The sequence below is a fragment of the Mastigoproctus giganteus genome, chromosome 1 (assembly GCF_048544385.1).
Source record: "Mastigoproctus giganteus isolate SK-2022 chromosome 1, ASM4854438v1, whole genome shotgun sequence".
NCBI classification, from domain to species: Eukaryota; Metazoa; Arthropoda; class Arachnida; order Uropygi; family Thelyphonidae; genus Mastigoproctus; species Mastigoproctus giganteus.
In genome coordinates, this window is record NC_143575.1 from 149,670,611 (window position 1) to 149,693,361 (window position 22,751).

The 22,751-nt window shown below is 36.7% G+C and overlaps 1 protein-coding gene across 1 annotated transcript in view; it reads left to right on the forward strand.

The window, feature by feature from the left end:
* Positions 1-22,751, forward strand: part of fray (oxidative stress responsive kinase frayed) — a 501,108-nt gene that overhangs the window by 398,652 nt on the left and 79,705 nt on the right. The window contains exon 14 of the mRNA XM_090389465.1: positions 4,142-4,206. Within this exon, the coding sequence (XP_090245591.1) occupies positions 4,142-4,206 (65 nt within the window). The remainder of the gene's footprint in view (positions 1-4,141; positions 4,207-22,751) is intronic.

The window sequence follows — 22,751 nt, forward strand, 5'->3', positions numbered from 1 at the left end:
GAGTTTACATAAGTACAGAACTCTTTGCATCCTTTGCCAAAGATTACTCATAATCTGCCTTTGACTGCTGCTCACCTTTGTGACTTGGTTACAGATCAGCTCATATCTATCATAGGCTTCCTTGTCACCTGTTAATTTATATGTATCCAATGCATTTTTCTTCTCTGCCACATGTCTCATTAGTTCACCTGACATCCATTTAAGCCTAAACCTTGAACAATATTTCTTAGTTGGTATAAAAAACCTAGTACTTCCAAAATTAGTTCTTTGAATTAATGAAACAACTGATGGTGGTAACATCATTAGTTGGTCCCACCATATAGAATTTAAATAGTGTCTAAGACCACAGTAGTCGCCTTTACGAAAGTAAAAACCCTTGTCTTTACCCCTGATGGTAATTACCTCTTTGAGTAAATCCCAATTCAGCACACTGTGATCACTGCCACTTAATGGTTCCTTTATCTGCAGATTCTTAATGCATGAAGAATCACTACTGATAATCAGATCAAGAATATTCCTCCCTCTACTTGCCTCCCGAACATGCTGATGTAGAAAACAATCATCCAATAAATCCACGAAATCCTTGCTAGTGTGTGAGTAACCAATCCGCATATTCTAGTCAATATCTGGGAATTAAAATCCCTCATTATAAGACACTCTGATTTACTGGCCCACTCTATTTCTCTGTCTAGTTGTTTATTATACTCATCAGAGTCATTAGGTCTACAACACAATCCTGCTCTTAATTTTGCTTTCCCAGTGCTTGTGTCATACCAAACTGACTCTGCACTGCACTGCCCCGCCATGTTGACTGGCTGTACTTCCTTGGATTTTGTTTCTTAACTAATAGCATAACCTCTCCTCCCTTCCTATCCTGTCTAAATCTTCCTGTACACATTCACTTCCAAAATTCATTTCTACATTCCTTATATCTGTGTGACACCATGTCTCTGATGTCCCAATAATATTTGCCTTTGATGTTTTGACCGACAACTGAAATTCATCAAATTTATTTACTGAACTCCTAGCATTTTTACTAGCAGGAATAAAGAGGTGACTATCCCCTTGTATAAGGCAATGGTCAGGCCACACCTTGAATACTGTATACAGGTCTGAAGGGCTCATTTTTAGAAGGATATACAGGCATACCTCGGTTAACGTTACCTCTGCTAACGAAGCTTCGATATAACGAAGTCGGAAATTTCAATCCCCGTTTAACATAAAAAAAAAAATATTCAAGTTTAATCACCTGAAATCTAAACAAACTGAAGAAATTACGGAAACCTTTGGGGCTTCTCGTGGTTGGTTCGAGAAATTTAAAAAACGGGCCAGGATTCATAGTGTAAAATTAACAGGAGAAGCTGCAAATAAGTTTCCAGAAAAACTAAAGGAAATAATTGAACGTGAAAATTTTCCAAATTTGGTATTCAATGTTGACGAAAGCGGTTTGTTCTGGAAACGGCTACCAACAAAAAGTTTCTTTCTATTGAAGAAAAATCAGCTGCTGGGTTCAAAGCAGCCAAAGACCGTTTAACATTACTCTTTGGATCAAATGCCTCTGGCGATTATAAATTAAAATTGTTATTAGTTTACCATTCAGAAAATCCGAGGGCGTTAAAAGGTAACATAAAAATGAATTTACCTGTAATATGGAAAGCAAATAGAAAAGCGCGGGTTACCAAGGAGTTATTTACTGATTGGTTTGTTAACCACTTTTGTCCTGAAGTAAAACGGTATTGTCAAAAAAAACTTTGAAGAAAAAGCTCTTTTGTTGTCAGACAATGCTCCGGGACATCCTACTGATCTTAACACATTGGACACATGCATTCCTGTCAAAGTTGTGTTTCTTCCAGCAAACACAACTTCCCTGATTCAACCATTGGATCAGGGAGTAATAGCATCATTTAAAGCTTATTATCTGCGTCGAACATTAAGCAATTTATCTGAACTAGAGGATAAAGAGGAAATGACAGTTAAAACTTTTTGGAAAAACTACACCATTAAAAACGCAATTGAAAACGTTGATAGTTCTTGGAAAGAAGTCACTAAGAAATGCTTAAATGGAGTTTGGCGCAAAATATGGCCAGAAGTTGTACTAGAAGAAGAAAATAACATCCAAGAAATTAGAAATGAAGTTATCCAGATGGCTCAATCACTAGGTTTCGAAAATGTCGATGAAGAGGATGTTAGAAATTTATTGAATGCAGAAGATGGTTTTTCAGTGGAAGATTTAGAAAACCTTGTTAGCAACGAAGACAAAGATGATGAAGACGAAGTTAAAGAAGTTCCTGCCGAAAAAGTGTTAACAACCAAAGATTTAAAAAGGTGCTTAAATGACATTGAAAACGTTTCAAATTTTTTTAGTGAAGATGATCCTGATTTAGGAAGAAGTGTTATTGTTAAGCGATCAGTGTTAAATGCAATAACTCCGTATAGGCAATCGCTAAATGAAAGAGGAAAAAAGCATAAACAATCAACTTTAGACTCATATTTTAAAATGAGATTTCACTTTGTATGTAAGTTGACTGTTTATTTAATAAAACTTTTCTTTGTTCGAAAAAAAAAAGCTTTTCATTTTCTTTACGTAGGAACGTATCCCTATTCTGGCCATAGTATTTTTACCTCTGAAAACGAAGTTTCGCTTAACGAAGTAATTTCGTGGAACGCATCCTATTCGTTATTCGAGGTATGCCTGTTAGCTATTGGAACGAGGACAGAGAAGGGCAACAAGATTAGTGAATGGAACAAAGGGGTGCTCTTACAAAGAAAGGCTTAAGTTTTGCAAATTACATTGTCTGGAAACTAGGCACCTGCAAGGGGATCTGATTGAGGTATATGAAGTCTTGAATGATTTGAGCATGCTCAATGCTGATGGGATTCTTCCTCTTGCTCAGAATAATTTCCTGAGAGGGCATAAATTCAAATTGAGGAAAGACAGTTCTGGATAGATGTGCGGAAGTTTGCCTTTAACCAGCGGGTAGTTGATTGCTGGAACAAACTTCCATCTTTCATTGTAGAAAACACATTTGGAGCAAGCGAATGGGTAAAATGAGAAGGGTGTGTGTGTGTGTGTTTTTGCTGATGCTATATAAGCTTGCTTTCTTGCATCATGTGCCCATGCTAATGATGATGCATATTATTGTTACTAATGCATTGGTGTATGTGTAAGTATACATGCACCTGTTCCTATTCTTAGCTACTCTGACATAGCCCATGTATTTACTTGTTCTGCAATGACTTCTAGCAGTCTCTGAAATCCCCTTCACCTTGTTTTTCTGGCTGCTTCTTATTCCAATAGAAGCAGTGCTAGAATTACTTTCAGCAGCGACTACTGTTAATCTATTAGTCCGTGTATCCACCAAGCTTAGTTTTCTGCCCACCTAAGACTGCCTCAATAGCATCAGCAAATATTGTTGCACCCTTTCAATTTAAGTGTATCTCATCCCTGTAGAAGCAGTACTTTTTTTTTTTTGCATTTATTTTCAATTTGGTTGTGTCCAAAACCATGTTCCTACTCAAGAAGGAACCTGCAAACCTTGCTAACAAAACAGAAACACCATGGATCATTTTTAAAATTAAAAATAAGCTCACAACAGCAGTCCATTGATTAACTTCGATGGCTTGCCTTTTTTCTGGTGGCATTTGGCCAAGGTGTGGCCTGACCATTGCCTTATACAAGGGGATAATCACCCCTTATCCCTGCTAGTAAAAATGCTAGGAGTTTGGTAAATAAATTTGAATTTGAGGTGTTGGTCAAAACATCAAAGGCCAATATTATTGGGACATCAAAATAATTAAGATTGTTGAAACTTTTGGTCCTGAAGTCAGAAAAAGTTGGAAAACATTAACTTATAGTGATATCCTGTAGAAGTTAAGCAGCAAACAAGTTTTTAATATGAAGAAATGTTTGTTTAACACTTAGGTGTGTGTGTGTGTGTGTGTGTGTGTGTGTGTGTGTGTGTGTGTGTGTGTGTGAGTGAGTGAGTGAGTGAGTGAGTGAGAGAGAGAGAGAGAGAGAGAGAGAGAGAGAGAGAAATGAAAATTGAATGTTTCCTTTAAATATAAATTACCTTATGAATTTAAGAAGCTCTGAGCATTGAATTACTAATGCTGCTCTATAAGAAGTTTCCTTAATTTTCAGCCTCCAATTGAACCAGTTCAGTGTCCATTATCCATCGAAGTTATAAATTTGGTGTTAAGGATACGGTAAGTAAATTTTTCTGGAAGAATACATGGCATAAAAGGGAAGAGGAAAATTTTCATTGCTATTTGGTACCACTATTTTCAAAATTTGCATAATTCTAAATTCTCAATTAGAAGCATAATATATCTGTGGTCTTTGTTCTGAAATATTATTTAAACATATGCCAACATTTTATTATTTCAACATTCAATGAAATTGAATGGCGAAATAATAAAATTTTGTTATTTAGCTGCATTATTATACGTATAATTTATAATTAAAATAATACAATAAGAAAGTTATTATTGTCTTTATTAGTATCTATCAAATTGAAATCATTCTTTCAGCCCACTGAAAGAATGATTTCAGTTTGTAGTAAAGCTACAGCCAGACTGACTCTGCACTTGTTTATATATTTGAACCACCTTCAATCAAAATGTGAATGAAATCTCAAACTTCTAACAAATTACATAATTAAGGAAAACAGTTTTGGTGGGGAGACTAATGTAAATTGAGAGGGAATGGGGTGCATTCTGAACTAATTTTTCAAAACTTTTTTTTATCTGAGGATAATTCATGAGAGAAAATGCCACTTCCTCTATCTGAGATCAGTTATTACAGCCCTGATTAAAGTGGTCCTTAATAATTTCTCCAGTTTTCTAAGGAAATTGAACTCAGAACTCTCCAAACAAGTAACAGAGACATTATATTGTTTCTGAGGACTCCTTTGTATTCAATTTTCATGTAGCAAATTTGCTGTCTCCCCCCCCCCCCCATCAGTGTCTTTTCAGCATCATGTGGTAAAGGCCTGGATCTCACATAAAAAGCGGGGACTTGAGTGAGGGGGGGGTTTCACATTGCAGCCAAGTTATACCTTGAGGGTGGGTAGTAGTATATCCCATATAGCGATCCAGGAACTGGAATTTTCATCCATATAAATGAGAAACCACTTGATGCATGTGTGCAACAAGCAGCAGCAGCAAACATGTGAAAAAAATAAAGGATTTTCACCTGTTTTCTATAGGGCAGTTGAAATTTAGTACAATTATAATGAATTTATATAATTTTTGGTTATATATAATTTAAAATTATTAAATCTGTATCTTCCTTGCTGTTCCAACCTAGGGTTGGGTTAGGCGAATTTCCATCTATTTCTGTCTTCCCAAATCTTAGGTTCTGTCATTCTCTCCCACTCAGATCCCTTCGTTTCCACATCATCCCTAATCTGATCTCTCCATATTTTCTGGGGTCTTCCTTTTAGCATTAGCATTAGTTAGTAGAGGCATTTGAGGCAAGAAAGCAAGCTTATGCAGCATCAATCAAAAAAAAACCCACTTCCACTTCACCCCTCTGTTCGTTCAAAATACCTGTCCAGCTGAGCCTTAAACTTATTTAGGCTATCAACCTCCACCACAAGGGATGGAAGTCTGTTCCACCAACCAACCACCCGCTGGCTAAAGGCAAATTTCTGCACATCTATCCTACCTCTGTCTTTCCTCAATTTGAATTTATGCCCTCTCAGGTGATTATTCTGAGCTAGAGGAAGAATCCCATCAGCATTGAGCATGCTTAAACCATTCAAGGCTTTATACACCTCTATCAGATCACCTCGCTGGTGCCTAGTCTCCAGACACTGTAATTTGCAAAACTTAAGCCTTTCTTCGTAAGAGCACCCCTTTGCTCCATTCACCAATCTTGTTGCCCTTCTCTGCACTCGTTCCAGCAGCTCTACATCCTTCTTGAAATGAGGCCTCCAGACCTGTATACAGTACTCTAGGTGTAGCCTGACCATTGCCTTATACAATGGAATAATCACCTCCTTATTCCTGCTGGAAAAATTCCTGTATATCATTGACAATACTCCATGAGCTACTCTTGCAGCCCGTCTGCACTGCTCAGAGAACTTCATATCTGCCTGCACAACCACCCCCAAGTCCCTTTCATTCTCTACCACTGTCAGTGTAGTACCACAGAGTTGATACGTTGCTCTGGGGTTGCTGTTTCCCATGTGTAGTACTTTACATTTGTCAATGTTAAACTTCATTTGCCACCTCTCAGCCCATCTGCTCAACCTTTCCAGATCCTGTTGCAGCAGCATAGTGTCAGTAGTGTCCTTGACAACCCTGCCAACCTTTGTATCATCTGCAAACTTGGACATTAAGCTTGATATACCATCATCAATATCATTTATAAATACAGAAAACAATAATGGACCCAACACTGAGCCCTGAGGGACTCCACTAATAACATTAGTCCACGATGAGCAGTGTCCATTGATTACCACTCTCTGTCTTCTCCCCCTCAACCACCCCTTTATCCATAGCAGCAATTTGCCTCCAATGTCACACTGCTCCAATTTGTGTAGCAGTCTTCCATGTGCAACAGTATCAAAAGCCTTTCTAAGATCCAAGTATATAATATCAAAGTTATTCCCTGCATCCAGTTCTTTTGTGACTGCATCATAGTATTCAATCAAGTTGGTCAGGCAAGACTTCCCCTTAACAAAACCATGCTGTGTCTGAGCTATAACTGAAGTCTTGTCTAAATGATCCTGCAGTGCTTCTTTAACCAGTGCCTCCATTAATTTTCCTGGAACAGAAGTTAAGCTCACAGGTCTATAATTACTTGTGTCAGCCTTTGATCCTCCTTTGTGAATTGGGGTCACATTTGCACATTTCCAGTCTGTGGGTACCTCCCCTGAGTCCAAGGAAGCTCTCATAATTATGGCTATTTCAGCCTCTTCTTGTTGATTTTCATCTCAAGCATTCGTCTTGGTATTCTGTTAGAGTTCATTCTCTTCTTGTGTCCAAACCATCACAAATGAGATGCAGTCATCTTCTCCCTCAAACTTTCTATTCCCAAGTTCATTCTAATGTCAATATTTCTAATTTTGTCTCTTCTAGTTTTAGCTAGCATAGTCCTTAAAACCTTCATTTCCGTTACTTAGCTTCTGCTGGTATCCTTTTTATTCATCCTCCACATCTCAGCAGCATAGGTCAAAATAAGGACAAAATATGCCCTATTTATCAGCTTTTTACACTTTGGAACTTACTTAGCCCATAACAGGCTGCATTATAGAATAGCTGCTATTCTGAATAGCATATATTTGAATAGCTGCTATTCTGCTTATTTCCATATCTAGGCTGCATTCTTTGTTAGTACACTCCCTAGTTACTTAAAATTGTCCACCACCTCCAACATTTCATTCCCTAATTTTATCCGTTTTACACTCACTTCTGCCCCTCTGTCCACACCATATCTTTGCTTTTTTGGCTGCTTATCTTTAGACCATACTCACTGACTACACCTTCCCAATTTGTTAGCTTCTCTTTAAGTTCTTCCTCTTTGTTTGCCCAGAGGACATCATCTGCAAACAACTGTTGCACCGTTTTTATCATCCACTGCTACAAAGATCTTGTCCATGACAATAATAAAAAGTAGTTGTGACAATACACTACCCCTGTCGAAGTCCATTGGACAGTGGAAACCAATTTGAATCCCCCAAACTTTGTTCTCACACTTTGAATACATACTTCTAATCATCACAACCTCCTCCCTGTCTATTACCATTTTCTCCAGACTTTCCCACACTTTTTCCCTTTACACACTGTCATGTGCTTTTTCAAGGTCTAAAAATACCAGAAAGAAGCTCTCCACAAACTCTGTCTTTCTAGCAATTCTCTTAAAGGAGATATCACGTCAGTTGTTGACCTTCCTCTTCTAAATCCATGCTGTTCTTCCCTCATTCTATTTTATTCCTTAATCTTGTCTTGAGTATTTGCCCAAAAATTTTAGCACAGTGGTATAATAAATTGATTCCCCTATAGTTGTTACATTCTCTTTTGGGCCTTTTCTTAAAAATTGTGTGATGATTCCCTTTGTCCAAACATCTGGTATTCTTTTCTCTTTCCAAACTAGGCTGATAACATCATACAGCATTTTAATCCAGTATTGCCAGCAGTCCTAATAACTTCAACCAGTAACTCAACTCCAGGTGGATTTTCCACTCCATCTTTTTCATTGCTTCTTTTACTTCATCAAGACCAACTTTTGGGCTCTGTTTTCCCATTGCAAATTCCTCTCTTCTACGTGATAATTGGCGGCTTCCAGATGGTATTAGGAAACTTGAACTCTCCGAGTCTCTTCAGATGTATCTCGATCTTCAGTCCGATTGATAAGTGATCAGAATCGTGAAGATTAAATGTTTGAGTTCTTGCTTTACCATGCTTTACCTGCTTTACCATTGGCATTAGCATTAAACAGAGTTGTAAAATAGTTCTGCAACTGTTTCCTGGTTTCTTTCTCATCTGTGACTAATTTTCCACCCATATCAGCTAGGAACCCTGGTTCTTCATTGTTCCTTTTCTTCTTCCTCAACATCCCATATTATTAGCCATATGGTGCAAGGAAGCCTGAGGCTTATGCTGCACCAGCCAAAAAAATTTTCTGAGTTATAGAAGGGAATCACCAAGAAAGAGAAGAATGATGATATCCATCATTCTTCTCTTTCTTGGCACACCCAGGCTCATGACCCTGGGTGTGCCAAGCTCATACTCACCAGATGTGAGCTCCTGGGGCGAATATATCATCTTTCTATTTCCATTAATATCCTCCTTCTCCTCCTCTAATTTTTTGTTTTAACTCCATACAACTTTTGTCCTTTTCCTCTTTTACAATTCTCTTTGCTTCTTTTTTCTTCTCATTATATGCCTTTGTCCTCTTACAGTTTTGTTTTCATAAATTTCTTAAAAGCATCATTCTTCAGTTTCACTGCCCTTTTAACTCTGTCCTTCCACCAGTTTATACCATCACCACCTTAAATTTTTCCCAGTTCCTGTACAATGACATCTTCTGTTATTGTACTTGGTACTCTCTCTTTGATCTTCTCTTCAGACTCCTCTTATGTTATTGTTATTTGGTTTTTAGGAGCATTAGCAACTAAGGCCATATTGCTGCGGGGATATGCGGTGGTCATTCCCTGACCTTTCCGCATCCTCCGTATTTGGTGGTGACGGGGATCGAACCCCGGTCTAATCAAGAAGTGTGTGCTATGCGCTGCCGCTCCTGCCCACCTGGCTACGGAGGCGCCACTCCTCTTATGTCTTGATTCTGCAATTTCTAGATCTTTATCTTTTGTCCAGTTCTACTCTTATTTTTCTTTTCAACTCTTATCTTAAATTTGGCTCCCAACAGGTTATACCCTCAGTAAATACTTACTTAGGGTATAACCTTTACGTCTATCACCTTCCTACTCCATGTTCTATTGAAGATAAAATAATCTATTACTGTTTCGTATCTTCCATCCCAGCTGTATCTCGTTATTTTATGGCTTAGCTTCTTGTCAGGCCAAGCCAAGTATTACTTATTTTTAATCCATTTCGCAAGCAAAGTTCCACCAGCCTTTGGCCGCCTTCATTTCTTTGTCCATGTCCTTAAGTTCCAGTAACACTCTCCAACCCTATTCTTTCACTCCCTACCTGTGTATTTAAATCTCCCAAAATTACCACATTGTTTCCTAGGATGTCACTTTCCAACTGGTCCTCAAATCCAATCATCCAATCTTCTCACTGTCTTCTTCTCTTTGTTGGGGAGCATAAACTTGCACTAGAGTCAAATTTGTCCCCTCACATTCAAAGGAGATAAATTCTTGCATTTATCTCCTCACTTATAACTATACTAACTCCATACCTGGATTGGTCTTCTGCACCTTTCCAATATAATGTAAATCCATCTCTCATACACTTCTTTCCCTCTTTCTTGCACTTAATCTCACTAAAACCCAAAATGTTCAATACCGTTTCCTTCATCATATCAATTGACTCTTCCATCTTACCTGTTATATATTCAGGGTTCCAATTCGCAGTCCAGTGTCCAAGCTATGTCGTTTTCCGTTATTTTCAGTCCAGCTTTGACTCGTCTGGTTTTTTTTAGCACTTTTTATCCACTGTCAGCTTGCTGGGCTCTGTCACAGTTTCTCCAGAGCCCTGTTAGCCACTATAAAAATGCACTGTTGCCACCTCACACGTGTCCATTTGGCTTGGATGTTGGGTTGGATTTTGTGAGGCAAAAAAAAATTATTAAAATAAATATTGAATTCTAAATTAAGTGTGTGTGGTTCAGAAATAACTTGCAACAAAATGTTTATACTATTAAATTTTCTCCCATTGATAATTCGGTATATTATATTTTCTCACGTTTGTAATATTTCCTTTAATCGAACAAGTTAGTTCATAGTAAATCACCAAAATAGTTGAAATGGCATCGTTTTTGTTATATGAATGCCTTCACAATGAGTTGCCTTGATATTGCACTATTTCAAATAAGCAATGCTTCACCAGTGGAGAAGACAAATGTTACTTATTCTCGGCAGATGCCACCATACAGATGGCACAGTTTCAAGGCTTTTTATGTATATAAAAAGAGATGTGGATAAGAGTTATCCCACAGAGATGTGGGATAACTCTCTTATCCACATCTCTGTCCATATTAGAACTAGAAAAGCAAAAAAGTAAAGGAATGTAACAGTAATAGAGGAAGAAGTAGAAATGCCGTCGAAAAATAAAGGGGCAATAACTCCTCAAACTCCCACTCAACTCATAAATTCATAAACTTCTTGAATAGGTGCTTCCCCAGTAGGTAAGACTATTGTTAGCTCTTTTTGGCCTCTCATAGGTAGGTATTTTATAACTGGTTGGGTAGGTACTTGATAACTGGGCTGTCACTTATAACACCAGGGTACCTACCCACCCACCGATGAGAGGCCAGAAAGCCTTGAAATGGTGCTGTATGTGTGGTGGTATCTGCTTATAATGAGTAACATTAGTCTTCTCTACTGGTGAAGCATTGCTTGTTCGAGGTAGTGCAATATCAGGGAAACTCATTGTGAAGGCATTCACAATATGAGAGACAAAAAAAATGATGCCATTTCACCTACTTCACTGATTTACTATGAAGTAACATGATGCTGTGCACTAACTTCGATTAGTGAATTTTCCTTAGTCCAGAACTTTTAGCCCTAAAACCTTTTTAGATATTTCCTTTATCATTGAGTTCAAAAGATGAATTTTAGTTCATATAATTACCGTTTTCACACTATTGTGTTGTCACATTCAAATCTCGTAATAATGCTAATCTTTGTTTTAATCTGCAAACAGAAAAGTGTTCTGAAAGTGCACTACTATGTCATTGGTTGCACTTGCAGCTTATAATGAAAAGGGGGGAAAAAGTAACAACAGAGTTTAAAAGTTTTGGAATTGATGAATGATGTAAAGGGTGTTCTTTAAATAGAAGTAATATTATTAGGTGTGTCTTGGCAGATATTTATGTAATCTAGGAGTTAAAGTTCAAAAAATCCCCCCCCCCCATCAGAAATATTGTTTTTAAAAGGAAAATGATATTTGTTTAGCTGGATATTGAAACATAGGAGATAAACTCAGTAGATAGTGGAATTGAGGGTTATGTACTTTCAGTAAAGTCTTCACAGGCTTTTCACAATAGCTATTTCACGAAGCATTCTGGATATGATGGAGGGCAGTTTTTATTTGTTAAACTGCTTGTTACATTCATCAATAAACCAAAAATGTTAATTTAAAGATGCAGACTTTTTTAAGATCCAATACAGTCAAATGGTTAAGTCTGAGAGTGCACCTGCTTTAGTGAAAATTGGTTCTAACTCATGTAATTGCCAAGTGTTTTTAATGATTGAATTAATTTTCAGGGTGATTAATTATAAAATTCTGTGTTCCAGTGGTTATACTGGAATATAAACAGAACTATTCTTTATTGTTTTTAAAAACGTTAGAAAACTTTACTAAAGACAACTATTGTGGTCCACTTCTAGAACATCTTTCGAGCATAAAGTTACAAAGTATTATAAAGGAAGGAAGAGTTAATTTTGACTTGAAGAGTGTATTCTTACCCAATTAGGTTACCGTTTGTAGTGTATTATGCATGCTATAATAAATGCATTGGTCTTAATTTTAGAAGTAGAATATGTTGGAAACTCTTGCTTTTAAAAGAGAAAAATGTGTTAAGTCTGCTAATACCCAAATAGTTAATGTGTATACCCATCTATTGGACTTTGTTTTAAATCTTGAAATATAATCAGTTATTTATCTTTCAGAACTTTGTATCACTGGCGTTTTATTTATTATAAAACTTTTTTTCCTTTATGGGGTTTTCGATTCCATAATGGGTACTGGTACAAAGTGTAGAGGCTGGTTGTGAACAGTTACTATTATAATTGTTATTATTACTGTTGGTTGAGGAACTCTCTTACTATGCTACAGGTGTTCTCTAGGAGGCTTAGAAGGGACGGGAACAGGCATTCTGTGTGTTATCAGACACTCAGTCTGATAACACACAGACACTCTAAAACTGATGGATCCAATATATTTCTATTTTAGATTTAGGTGAAGTCCAGATGGACTGAATTCCCTAAAATCCACTCATCCACACCTTGTTGGTAATCCCTGTTACGTCACTTTGGTGGCAACGAACTTGTAGAGTGGTTCTCTGATGCCTGCTCAGTGCAAAGAGGAAAAGACCAAACCTCCAGCACTTTATTAAATATGACAACATGGCGAAACAAATGGCTCTTAGTACCCGGTGGCTTTCACTCTCTCTCTCTCTCTCTCTCATGGCAGTGAGAGGATCAGAGTGGAAGCAGAGGGTGCAGAGAATCTCTGGGTACGACCAGGCTGCCATACATGGAAACTGAACTTAGCCTGTTACAATGTAAGATTGCTCATCAGTGAAGATAGGATAGGATATTAGAGCTGGAAAAGGAATTAGAAAATGTGAATTGGAATATCATTGGCTTGACTGAAACGAGAAGCGAATCACTTACAAGTTTCTCAAGTGAAAATCTACTGTACACCAATGAAAAGAGTGAAGGTGGAGTTGGCTTTCTGGTCCATAAAAATATAAAAAAACATTTTGCAATTCAAAAGCACATCACCAAGGGTGTCAAGATCACTACTGATGATTTCTTAGAGGTACAAACTAAAGGTTATAATGATATATGCACCAACATTGAGCCATGATGATGAAGTTGAATAAATGTACACCGAAATTGAGACTTATAGATGAACTCACTACACCATTATTATGGGGGACTTCAGTGCTAAGGTTGGAAAGTAACAGAAATGGAAATGATAGGAAATTTTGGAATTAGTGAAAGAAATGAACGAGGTGAAAGACGTGGAATTTGCAGAATCTCGAGGAATGTCAGTAATGAAGATTTTTTTTTTTTTTTTTTTTTTTTTCAAGAAAAGGGTGAACAGAAAGTGGACATGGAAGAGCACAAGTGGATTAACAGTTAATGAAATTGACTGCATCCTCACTAACAGAAGATATGTTGTGAACGATGTTACCGTCCCGAACAAGGTAAATGTTGGAAGTGATCACAGAATGGTAAGATACACGCTCGATACAGTTGTAAGAAACGAATGGAAAAAAATCTTACTTGAGTAAACAATACAAAGATCTTTGAGATAACAGAAGAGGTGAAAAATCAGTATGAACTGGAACTTGTGAACAAGTTTGTGCTTCTGCAGACCTTTCAGGACCAAGATATTGACGAGGAATACATCATTCTGAAAGTGATAAAACACAAGAAACATACAGGTAAAAAGAAATACAAAGAAGAAAAATTTAGTCAAAAAACACTTGTCATGATGAACCAAAGACAACAAATGAAGAGCAAGACAAAAACTGACAAGAACAAAATTGAGTATGACCAAGTTATGCAAAGCCATTATAAAGAGACTCTGGGAGGATATAAGAAGATCTGATGTAGCCGAGTGGTCAAGAGCATGAGTGCAGTAGCACAGACTCTTTAAGTGGACCAAGGTTCAAGCCCATAACTGCTAAATACAATTAACATTTGTGTTGATTGAGTTATTGTAAACTCCACTAACCTGGTGGTCGTGCCGGATTATAAACAAGAACATTTAACACAAAAATATAAACCAAGCATTAAGGGAAAACAAAGTACTTGAATCAGCAGTAATGCAGAAAAACAAATGATGCTGCATCTGAAGAATAGTGATGGTGTACTTATAAATAGCAGAAGACTACTATAAAGGATTATATAAGGAGCAAGGAAATGATGCCAGCAATGGGGAAGATGTATCACAAATCTGCAACACATACGACATACTCGATATCCTTCCTAATGAGGTAGAACATGCATTGAAGAAAATGAAGAATCAAAAGCTGTAGGTGAAGATGAAGTTACTGTAGAGTTGTTAAAATTAGGAGGAGGAGACATGACACAGAAACTGGCAAGAACATCTAGAACATCCAAAAAATACATCATAGGATTTCTAGGCAGTGGAAGAAGGCCATTAATATACAAAAGGAAAAGAGTGGGAGAAAGAACTGAAACTTGTGGAACACCAGAATTAATGGAGAAGTTAGAAGCCATCACCTGCAGTGAGCAGCCAAAGAGAAAACTGGATACAATTACAAAAAACAGTTGGCGAACGATAGAATGGAGGCTTATTTAGAAGACCTTTATGCCAAACACAATCAGAAGCCTTTGAAATCTCAAGAGCAACTGCTTGAGTTTCACCAAAATCTTTCAGTGAATTTGTCCATAGATAGGTAACGTAAGCCAGAATATCACCAATGGATCAATGTTGACCAAATCTGTACTGATGATTGTTGATCATATGAATGGTTCCTAGCTAGTTTATGAATTGGTAGTTAATTAATTTCCCCATTACTTTATTTAAAGTAGAAATAAGTGCAATGGAATGACAATTTGATGGGACGGATTTGTCATCCTTTTTATGAACTGGCTGAATATGAGAAAATTTTCAAGCCAAAGGAATAATAATGTAAAAAAGGGGCAACACAAAACAGAATAATCGCCTGAGAGGGATAAATTCATATTGAGGAAAGACAGTTGTAGGCTAACGTTTGCCTTAGCCAGTGGGCAGTTGATTGCTGGAACAAACTTCCATCTGTCATTGTAGACGGTTGACAGCTTAAATAGATTCAAGGCAGAACTAGACAAACATTTGGAGCAAGTGTATGGGTGAAATGAGAAAGGTGTGTGTTTTGGCTGATGCTATATAAGCTTGCTTTCTTGCATCATGTGCCTTTGCTAATGATAACAGCAAATTCTAAATGGGCAGTGTTGAAGGAAGTAATCTTAAGCTAAGTTGAAGGAAGTAATCTTAGGCTTTTTTCCCAAATAAGAAATACTGTTCAATCCATTTAAGCCTAAATGGATTGCAGATGAACTAACGAGACTTGTGGCGGAGAAGAAAAATGCATGGGATGCATATAACTTATCATGTGACACAGAAGACTGTGGTAGATATACGCTAGTCTGTAATCAAGTCACAAAGTTAGGCAAGCGAAGGCAGGTTGTGAGAAATCTTTGGCAAAGGACGCAAAGAAAAACAGCATAGACTTCTTTACTTATGTTAACTCTAGGAGGAAGGCAATGAATCGGATTGGTACACTTTATATTGACGTTTCGATTGTTGATGAACCTGCTGAAGTAGCTGACAAACTGAATGAGTATTTTATTTTTCATTTGCAATTTACATGAGAAGTCTAGTTTGGAGGCCAGAAGCTTATCAAATTCTAGTAAGAAGCTAAATGATTGTAATAACTGAAAGCAAAGTGGAGGAGAAATTGTTGAAGTTGAACATAAGAAAGGCACCTAGGGTGGATGGGATTTATCCACTTATATTAAAGGAAGTAAGCAAACCCTTAGCCATAATTATGAAAGGTTCCTTGGACACAGAGGAGGTCCTTGTGGACTGGATATGTGCAAATGTGTCCCCAATTCACAATGCGGGACCAAAGTTGACATGAGTAATTACAGACCTTTAGCTGAACTTCTGTTCTGGGGAAAATAATGGTCACTGGTTAAAGAAGCAATGCAGAATCATCTAGACAAGACTTCAATTATAGTTCAGACACAGCATGAATTTGTTAAGGGGAAGTCTTGTCTACCAAATTTGATTGGATACGATGATGTGGTCACAAAGGAACTGGGTGCAAAAAAATAATTTTGATATCATATACTTGGATTTTAGGAAAGTGTTGATACTATTGAACTTGGAAGACTAATGTACAATTGGTGTAGTGTGGCATTAAGCACAAGTAGCTACAAAGGATAAAAAAATAGTTGAGTGGGAGAAGACAGAGTGGTATTGAATGGACACCACTCTTCGTGGACTAATGTTATTGGTGGAGTCTCCCAAAGTTTGGTGTTGGGCCCATTGTTGTTTTTTGTATTTATCAATGATATTGATGAAGGTATATCAGAGTTAATGTCTAAGATTCGAGATGATACGATCGTTGGCAAGGTTGTTAATGTCAGTAATGATAGTACACTACTACAACAGGATCTAGAAAAGTTGAGCAGATAGGCTGAGAGCTGAAGTTTAACATTGACAAATGTAAAGTACTGCATATGGGTAGCAGTAACCCCAGAGTAATGTACCGACTGTGTGGTACTACACTCATGGTATTAGAGAATGAAAAGGACCTATAGGTAATTGTGCAGTCAGATATGAAATTTTCTGAGCACTGCAGACAGGCTGCAAGAGCAACTCGTGGTGTCTTGTCAATGATATATAGAAATTTTGTTAGCAGCGATAAGGAGGTGTTGTCCCCTTGTATAAGGCAATGGTCAGGCTACACTTGAGTACTGCGTACAGGACTGGAGGCCTCATTTTAGGAAATATGTAGAGCTGCTGGTATATGTACAGAGAAGGGCAACTAGATTGATCAGTGGAACAAAGGGTTGCTGTTACCAAGAAAGACTAGAGTTCTGCAAGTTGCATTTTCTGGAGGCTAGGCACCTGTGAGGTGATCTAATTGAGGTGTACATGGCCTTGAATGTTTGAGCAAGCTCAATTCTAATGGGATTCTTGCTCAGCTTGCTCACCTGAAGGGACAGAAATTGGAATTGAGAAAAGGCAATTGTAGAATAGATGTGTGGAAATTTTCCTTTAGCCAGCGGGAGGTTGATGGTTGGAACAAACTGCCATCTGACATAGTGGAGGTCAAAAACTTAAATGAGTTCAAGGCAGAACTAAACAAGCATTTGGAGATGAATGGATGGGTGAGATGGGAAGTTTTTTTTTTTTTTTTTTGCTGATGCTATTTAAGCATTTTTTTTTGCACATAGGCCTCTGCTAATGCTAAATGGAATGAGCTGAATGATTTCTAACTTTTTCCAACCATGGAAAACAGAACTGAAATCATTTAACAAGGTTAGAAGATTTAAAATAGTTGGACTACCATTTTAAATCTTCTATTTGCTCAGAATATATCAGTAACGTTTTTCTTCTAGGAATGAAATCCTTTATTCTTCATTGCACTTGTAAACTCTGTCATTTACTATGGTTTTTCCAACATGTTTTAAAGCTATTTAAGTTATGAAATCCACAGGGATTACCTTTATTTTTGATATAGGATGCTTCTTTTCCAACCAACTCCTATTCCAGCACGCTAACAATTCTTTGTGAAGGGGGGTGATTATTCTCTTCATTCCTTGGAATGAAGAAAATAATCGCCCCATATTCACTAAGCTTTTTAGACCTTTTAAATTTTAACTTTAATGTCAATCTACGTAATGTTTTCTTTGCTGGCGGAGGGATGGTGTTTGTAGACCGAAGTTGGGTTGAGCGCTCAATATTGAGACTGAGGTGTTTGGAACACTACTGTTCTGACAGCAGAGAAGATGTTTCACAATTTTTATAAATTTTATATCGCCTTCAGAAAGAATTGATCATTTCTTGCACATTTGCAAAATGATCAGATTTTTTTTTATTTTTTCAATAAAATTTTTGAATGTGTTAAATATATCAAGACCTCTAGTTTTTTTCTATTAACGAAACCATACCCTTCTCTAGTGGCAGATCACCAAAATCCAGACGAATAAAAACGAGCAATTGGGCTGTATCACTGAAGTCTGTAGATTCATCCAGTTTTAAAGAAAAGTACACCCAATTAGCAGTATGAGCATGCAATTGTTCGCTCACATTTTTAGTAATTTTTTTCGACGGGTCACATTACAGTATTTCGAAATAATTGCAGATCTTGAAGAGTACTTTTAATTTCATTTTTGTTCTAAAAAATTTTCAAAAAGAGAATCTGTTATTTCTAAAAATAAGTCTTTGATGAATTTACCATCAGAAAATGGTTTGCATTTTTTTGCAAGAAGATGACTCACTTTAAATGATACTACAATTACTGCTTTAGATGTAAATTAAGTGTCATCGAGAAATTGTTTTGTGAATAATATGGTTTTTAGTTCTTTTAATTTATTTTTTCTAAGGTCATTATTAGGTGGAAAATCCATTTGGTATTTACCATGGAATGTGTTGAATTGCCTTTCTAAATTTTATTTTTTCTTTTTTTTGGGTATAGTCACGGAAGCATTATAAATTAAACAACAACATTTTTCTTTTAACATTACAAAAAAGTATTCTAGTTCCCACCCTTGATGAAAATGATACATTTTACTCTTTTTCATAGTATTCATTTTAAGTCAAATATTAAAGTAACATATAAGTACTGTCCAGTTATTAATATTAAGAAAACTAAATAAGAATTCATCCCATACACTATGTTCTCCACAACGTAACTGCATGAATTTTCACTAGACAAGCCTAGTGGCTGCGCGGAAACAAGAGTAGTCATGTGGTTTTACAGATTTATAATAAGCGTATGCAGTGACGTGCCTAATAATAATAAAATATAGATTTTTGACTAATCTATTTTTTATATAATTTAAAATTCATCATGATCAACCAATATTAAAGCACGATAGACTTATTGGCCATCCATGCTGTATATCATTCACAATACCTGTGAACTGCTCTGGCAGCTTGTCTGCATTGCTCTGAAAACTTTATATCTGACTGCACAATTTCTCCCAGATCTTTTCATTTTCTACCACACAGTTGGTATGTTTCTCTGGGGTTATTTCTACCCATGTGCAGTACTTTGCATTTATCAACATTCACTTCAGTTGCCACTTTTCAGCCCATCTGCCCAAATTTTCTAGATCCTGTTGCAGTAGCACACACTGCCATTACTGTCACTTACAAACCTGCCAACCATTGTATCATCTGCAAACTTTGACATGAAGCCTGATATACCTTTATCAATATCATTGATAAATATAAAAAACAGCACTGGGCTCCACCCCCAACCCTAGGGGACTCCACTAATAACATTGGTCCACGAAGAGCAGTTTCATTGATTACCACTCTCTGTGTTCTCCCACTCAACCATCCTATTATCCATTGTAGCAACTTACCCTTAATACCATTGTGCTCCAATTTGTACATTAGTCTTCCGTGTGCAACAGTTTCTTGAAATCCAAGTATATGTTATCAAAATTATTTTTTTGCATCCAGTTCCTTTGTAACCACATCATTGTATCTAATCAAATTAATCTGACAAGACTTTCCCTTAACAAACCCATGCTGTGTCTGAATTATTACTACAGTCTTCTCTAGATGATCCTGCAATGCATCTTTAACCAGTAACTCCATTATTTTCCCAGGAACGGAAGTTAAACTAACTGGTCTGTGATTACTCGTGTCACCCTTAGATCCCACTTTGTGAATTGGGGATACATTTGCACATCTCCAGTCCATGGGGACTTCCCATAAGTCCAAAGATGCTCTCATAATTATGGCTAAGGATTTCCTTACATCTTTTGCTGCCTCCTTTAACCCCTTCCCGGAACATTTTTTTCTTGAAAATGTGGCATAACGGATAAACTTTTTTTATTTTACAGATTAAAAGTATGCATCATGCAAATACTCATCGTATAATTTTTTTGTTTTTATACAAATATTTTAGTATAAAATAAGATGGGAGTAATTAACCCATTTTGGCTATCCCTAATTATCTTGTGTATTCCAAAACACTTACAAATTAAAGATTATTTTAATAAATTAGTGCTTGAGCTAAAAGAAAGAAACAGAAAAACACTCTTCACTACTCATTATATAAATAAATTTAAAAAATCAAGTGGAATGCACAAGCAGTAACCTCCCACCACAAGCAATAATCTTGAACTAACTACATTCTGACACTCGGCCGCCACAAGTGGATAGGTGTGGTAAGCGTTGCATACGGGCAGCAGTTTAAGAGGGCACTGAAATAATTTTTGATATAGTTTTCTATTTGGTTAACGCTTATCAGTATTCAGCATTTAGGATGGCAAATTTTATTTTGCTTACTGGCGACACATAGGAACGCATTCTACTGTATTGCTGTACAATGAGTAAATACAGTAAACCCCCGCTATTTGCGGGAGGGGGGGGTACGTTCCTGAGAAATGCTACGAATACCGAAAACACGAATATTGAGTTATGGCTCCCATAGTAATAAAAGAGTTCCCTTCCAAAGTATGAAATGTATAAGGGAAAAAAATTAGTTTAAAATTTTGTCTATGTATGTATTATAAAAATGTACCTTCATAATATGACTATGTACAGTACATAGTGAAATACAAGCATAAGTCATTGAAATGAAAATAAGAAACAATTTAATATTAAATGTAATATTTATTAGAAGTTTCAAACCAGCGCCTTTGCTAGCTAAAAAACTTATCCGGCCAGTGCTATCACCAGTTTCGCTACAGTGTTGATAAAGGTGTTTTGCCTTTTCAAGAATGATAAGTGAACTTAACAGAATTTTATTTTGAGCTCGGTCTTCTATCCACAGATTTAAAGCTTTTCCATTTTTTCTAATTTAACATCATGAGTTACAAAGCAAATTTTTGAAGCAATTAGTGCGTTTTCACAGACACTACGGCGAATTTTTTCTTCCGATTTCTTGATTGTACCATTGACTTTTTGATTTTATAATGTTTTGCCACTGACGAGACACTTTCACCATTAGAAATTTTGTCTAATAACTCAATTTTACTCGCTAATGTCATCACCTTCTTTAATATTTTCACAATTCCCTTGTTATTTGTAGCCATATTTTTGTAGGGGGTTAGAAAAGAACTTGTCCACAATAAAGTCACTTTCTTTTAACCGTTAACACGCTCGAAAAAGTCTGTTTACATTGACGTTTCTAGAGTTTATATAAGTAAAGAAGTCCTTGCTGTTTTTCTTAGCAACCTTTGTGAAAGATTTCTTGTAATCTGCCTTTTCTTGCTTAATCTCCTTTGTGACTTGATTACAGACTAGCTTATATCTGACATAGGCTTCTGGTTTCATGATACAAGCACTCTCTGGCCTACATAATACTTGACTTGTGGAAATTCGACTTAACGTAAGTTTTTGCAGTCTGGCACAAACTTAAAAAAATTGGGGAAACATATTTTCCATCCTGTAGGAATAAATGGAGGTATTTTGAATATATAATGTGAACCCATTAACACATAACTAAGCTGTTTATCTCTCTCTAAAAGGTCATTTCTATAATGGAAATTACACTACATTTTCATCGTTATCATATATTTCATTGAAATATATGATAACGATGAAAAACAGCAAGAAATCCTTGTTGTTTTTCGTAGCATCCTTTGCCAAAGATTTCTCATAATCTGCCTTCATCAGTCTAACCTCTTTTGTGACATCATGATTACAGACTAGCTTATATCTGCCATCTGCCATAGGCTTCTGAGTCGCTTGATAATTTATATGCATCCAATGCATTTTTCTTCTCTATTACGAGTCTCATTAGTTCATTAGATAAACATTTTAGGCCTAAACCTTGAACAATATTTCTTAATAGGTATGAAACTTTTAGTAGCTTCCACGATTAATTCCTTGAATGCTTCCCACTTAGAATTTGCTGTTGGTAATGTCATCAGTTGATCCCACTGTACAGAATTTAAAAACTGTCTGAGACCACTGTGGTCACCTTTACGGAAGCAAAAACCCTTTCCTTTTGTAATTATATCTTTAAATAAATCCCACATCAGTACACTGTGATCACTGCCACCTAGTGGTTCCTTTATCTGCAAATTCTTATTGCATGAATATTCACTGCTGATAACCATATCAAGAGTATTACACTCTGGTTGCCTCTCCAACATGCTGCTGAAGAAAACAATTATCCGATAAATCCACAAAAGTCTAGCTGGTGTGTGAGTGAATGACCCACAAGTTCCAGTCAATATCTGGGAAGTTAAAATCCCCAATTATAAGATACTCTGATTTACTGGCCCACTATTTCTCTGCACACTTGTTTGTTGTACTCATCAGAGTTATTAGGCCTATAGCCACTCTCAATTTTGCTTTTTCAGTTCTTATGTCACACCAACTGACTCAACATTGCACTATCAACCGCATCAGCTGGATGACTTCCTGAAATTTTAAGTGTTTCTTAACTAACAGCATAACCCCTCCCTTCCTATCCTGTCTATCCTTTCTGTACACATTGTACCCTCCATATTCCAATTCTGCATTCCTTATATCTGTGTGAAACCACATCTCCGATATCTTGACCAGCACCTCAAATTTATTTACTAAACTCCTAGCATTGGTGTACATGCAAGTATACATGCATCTGTTCTTACTCTTAGTTATCCTAACACAGTCCATGTATATACTTGTTC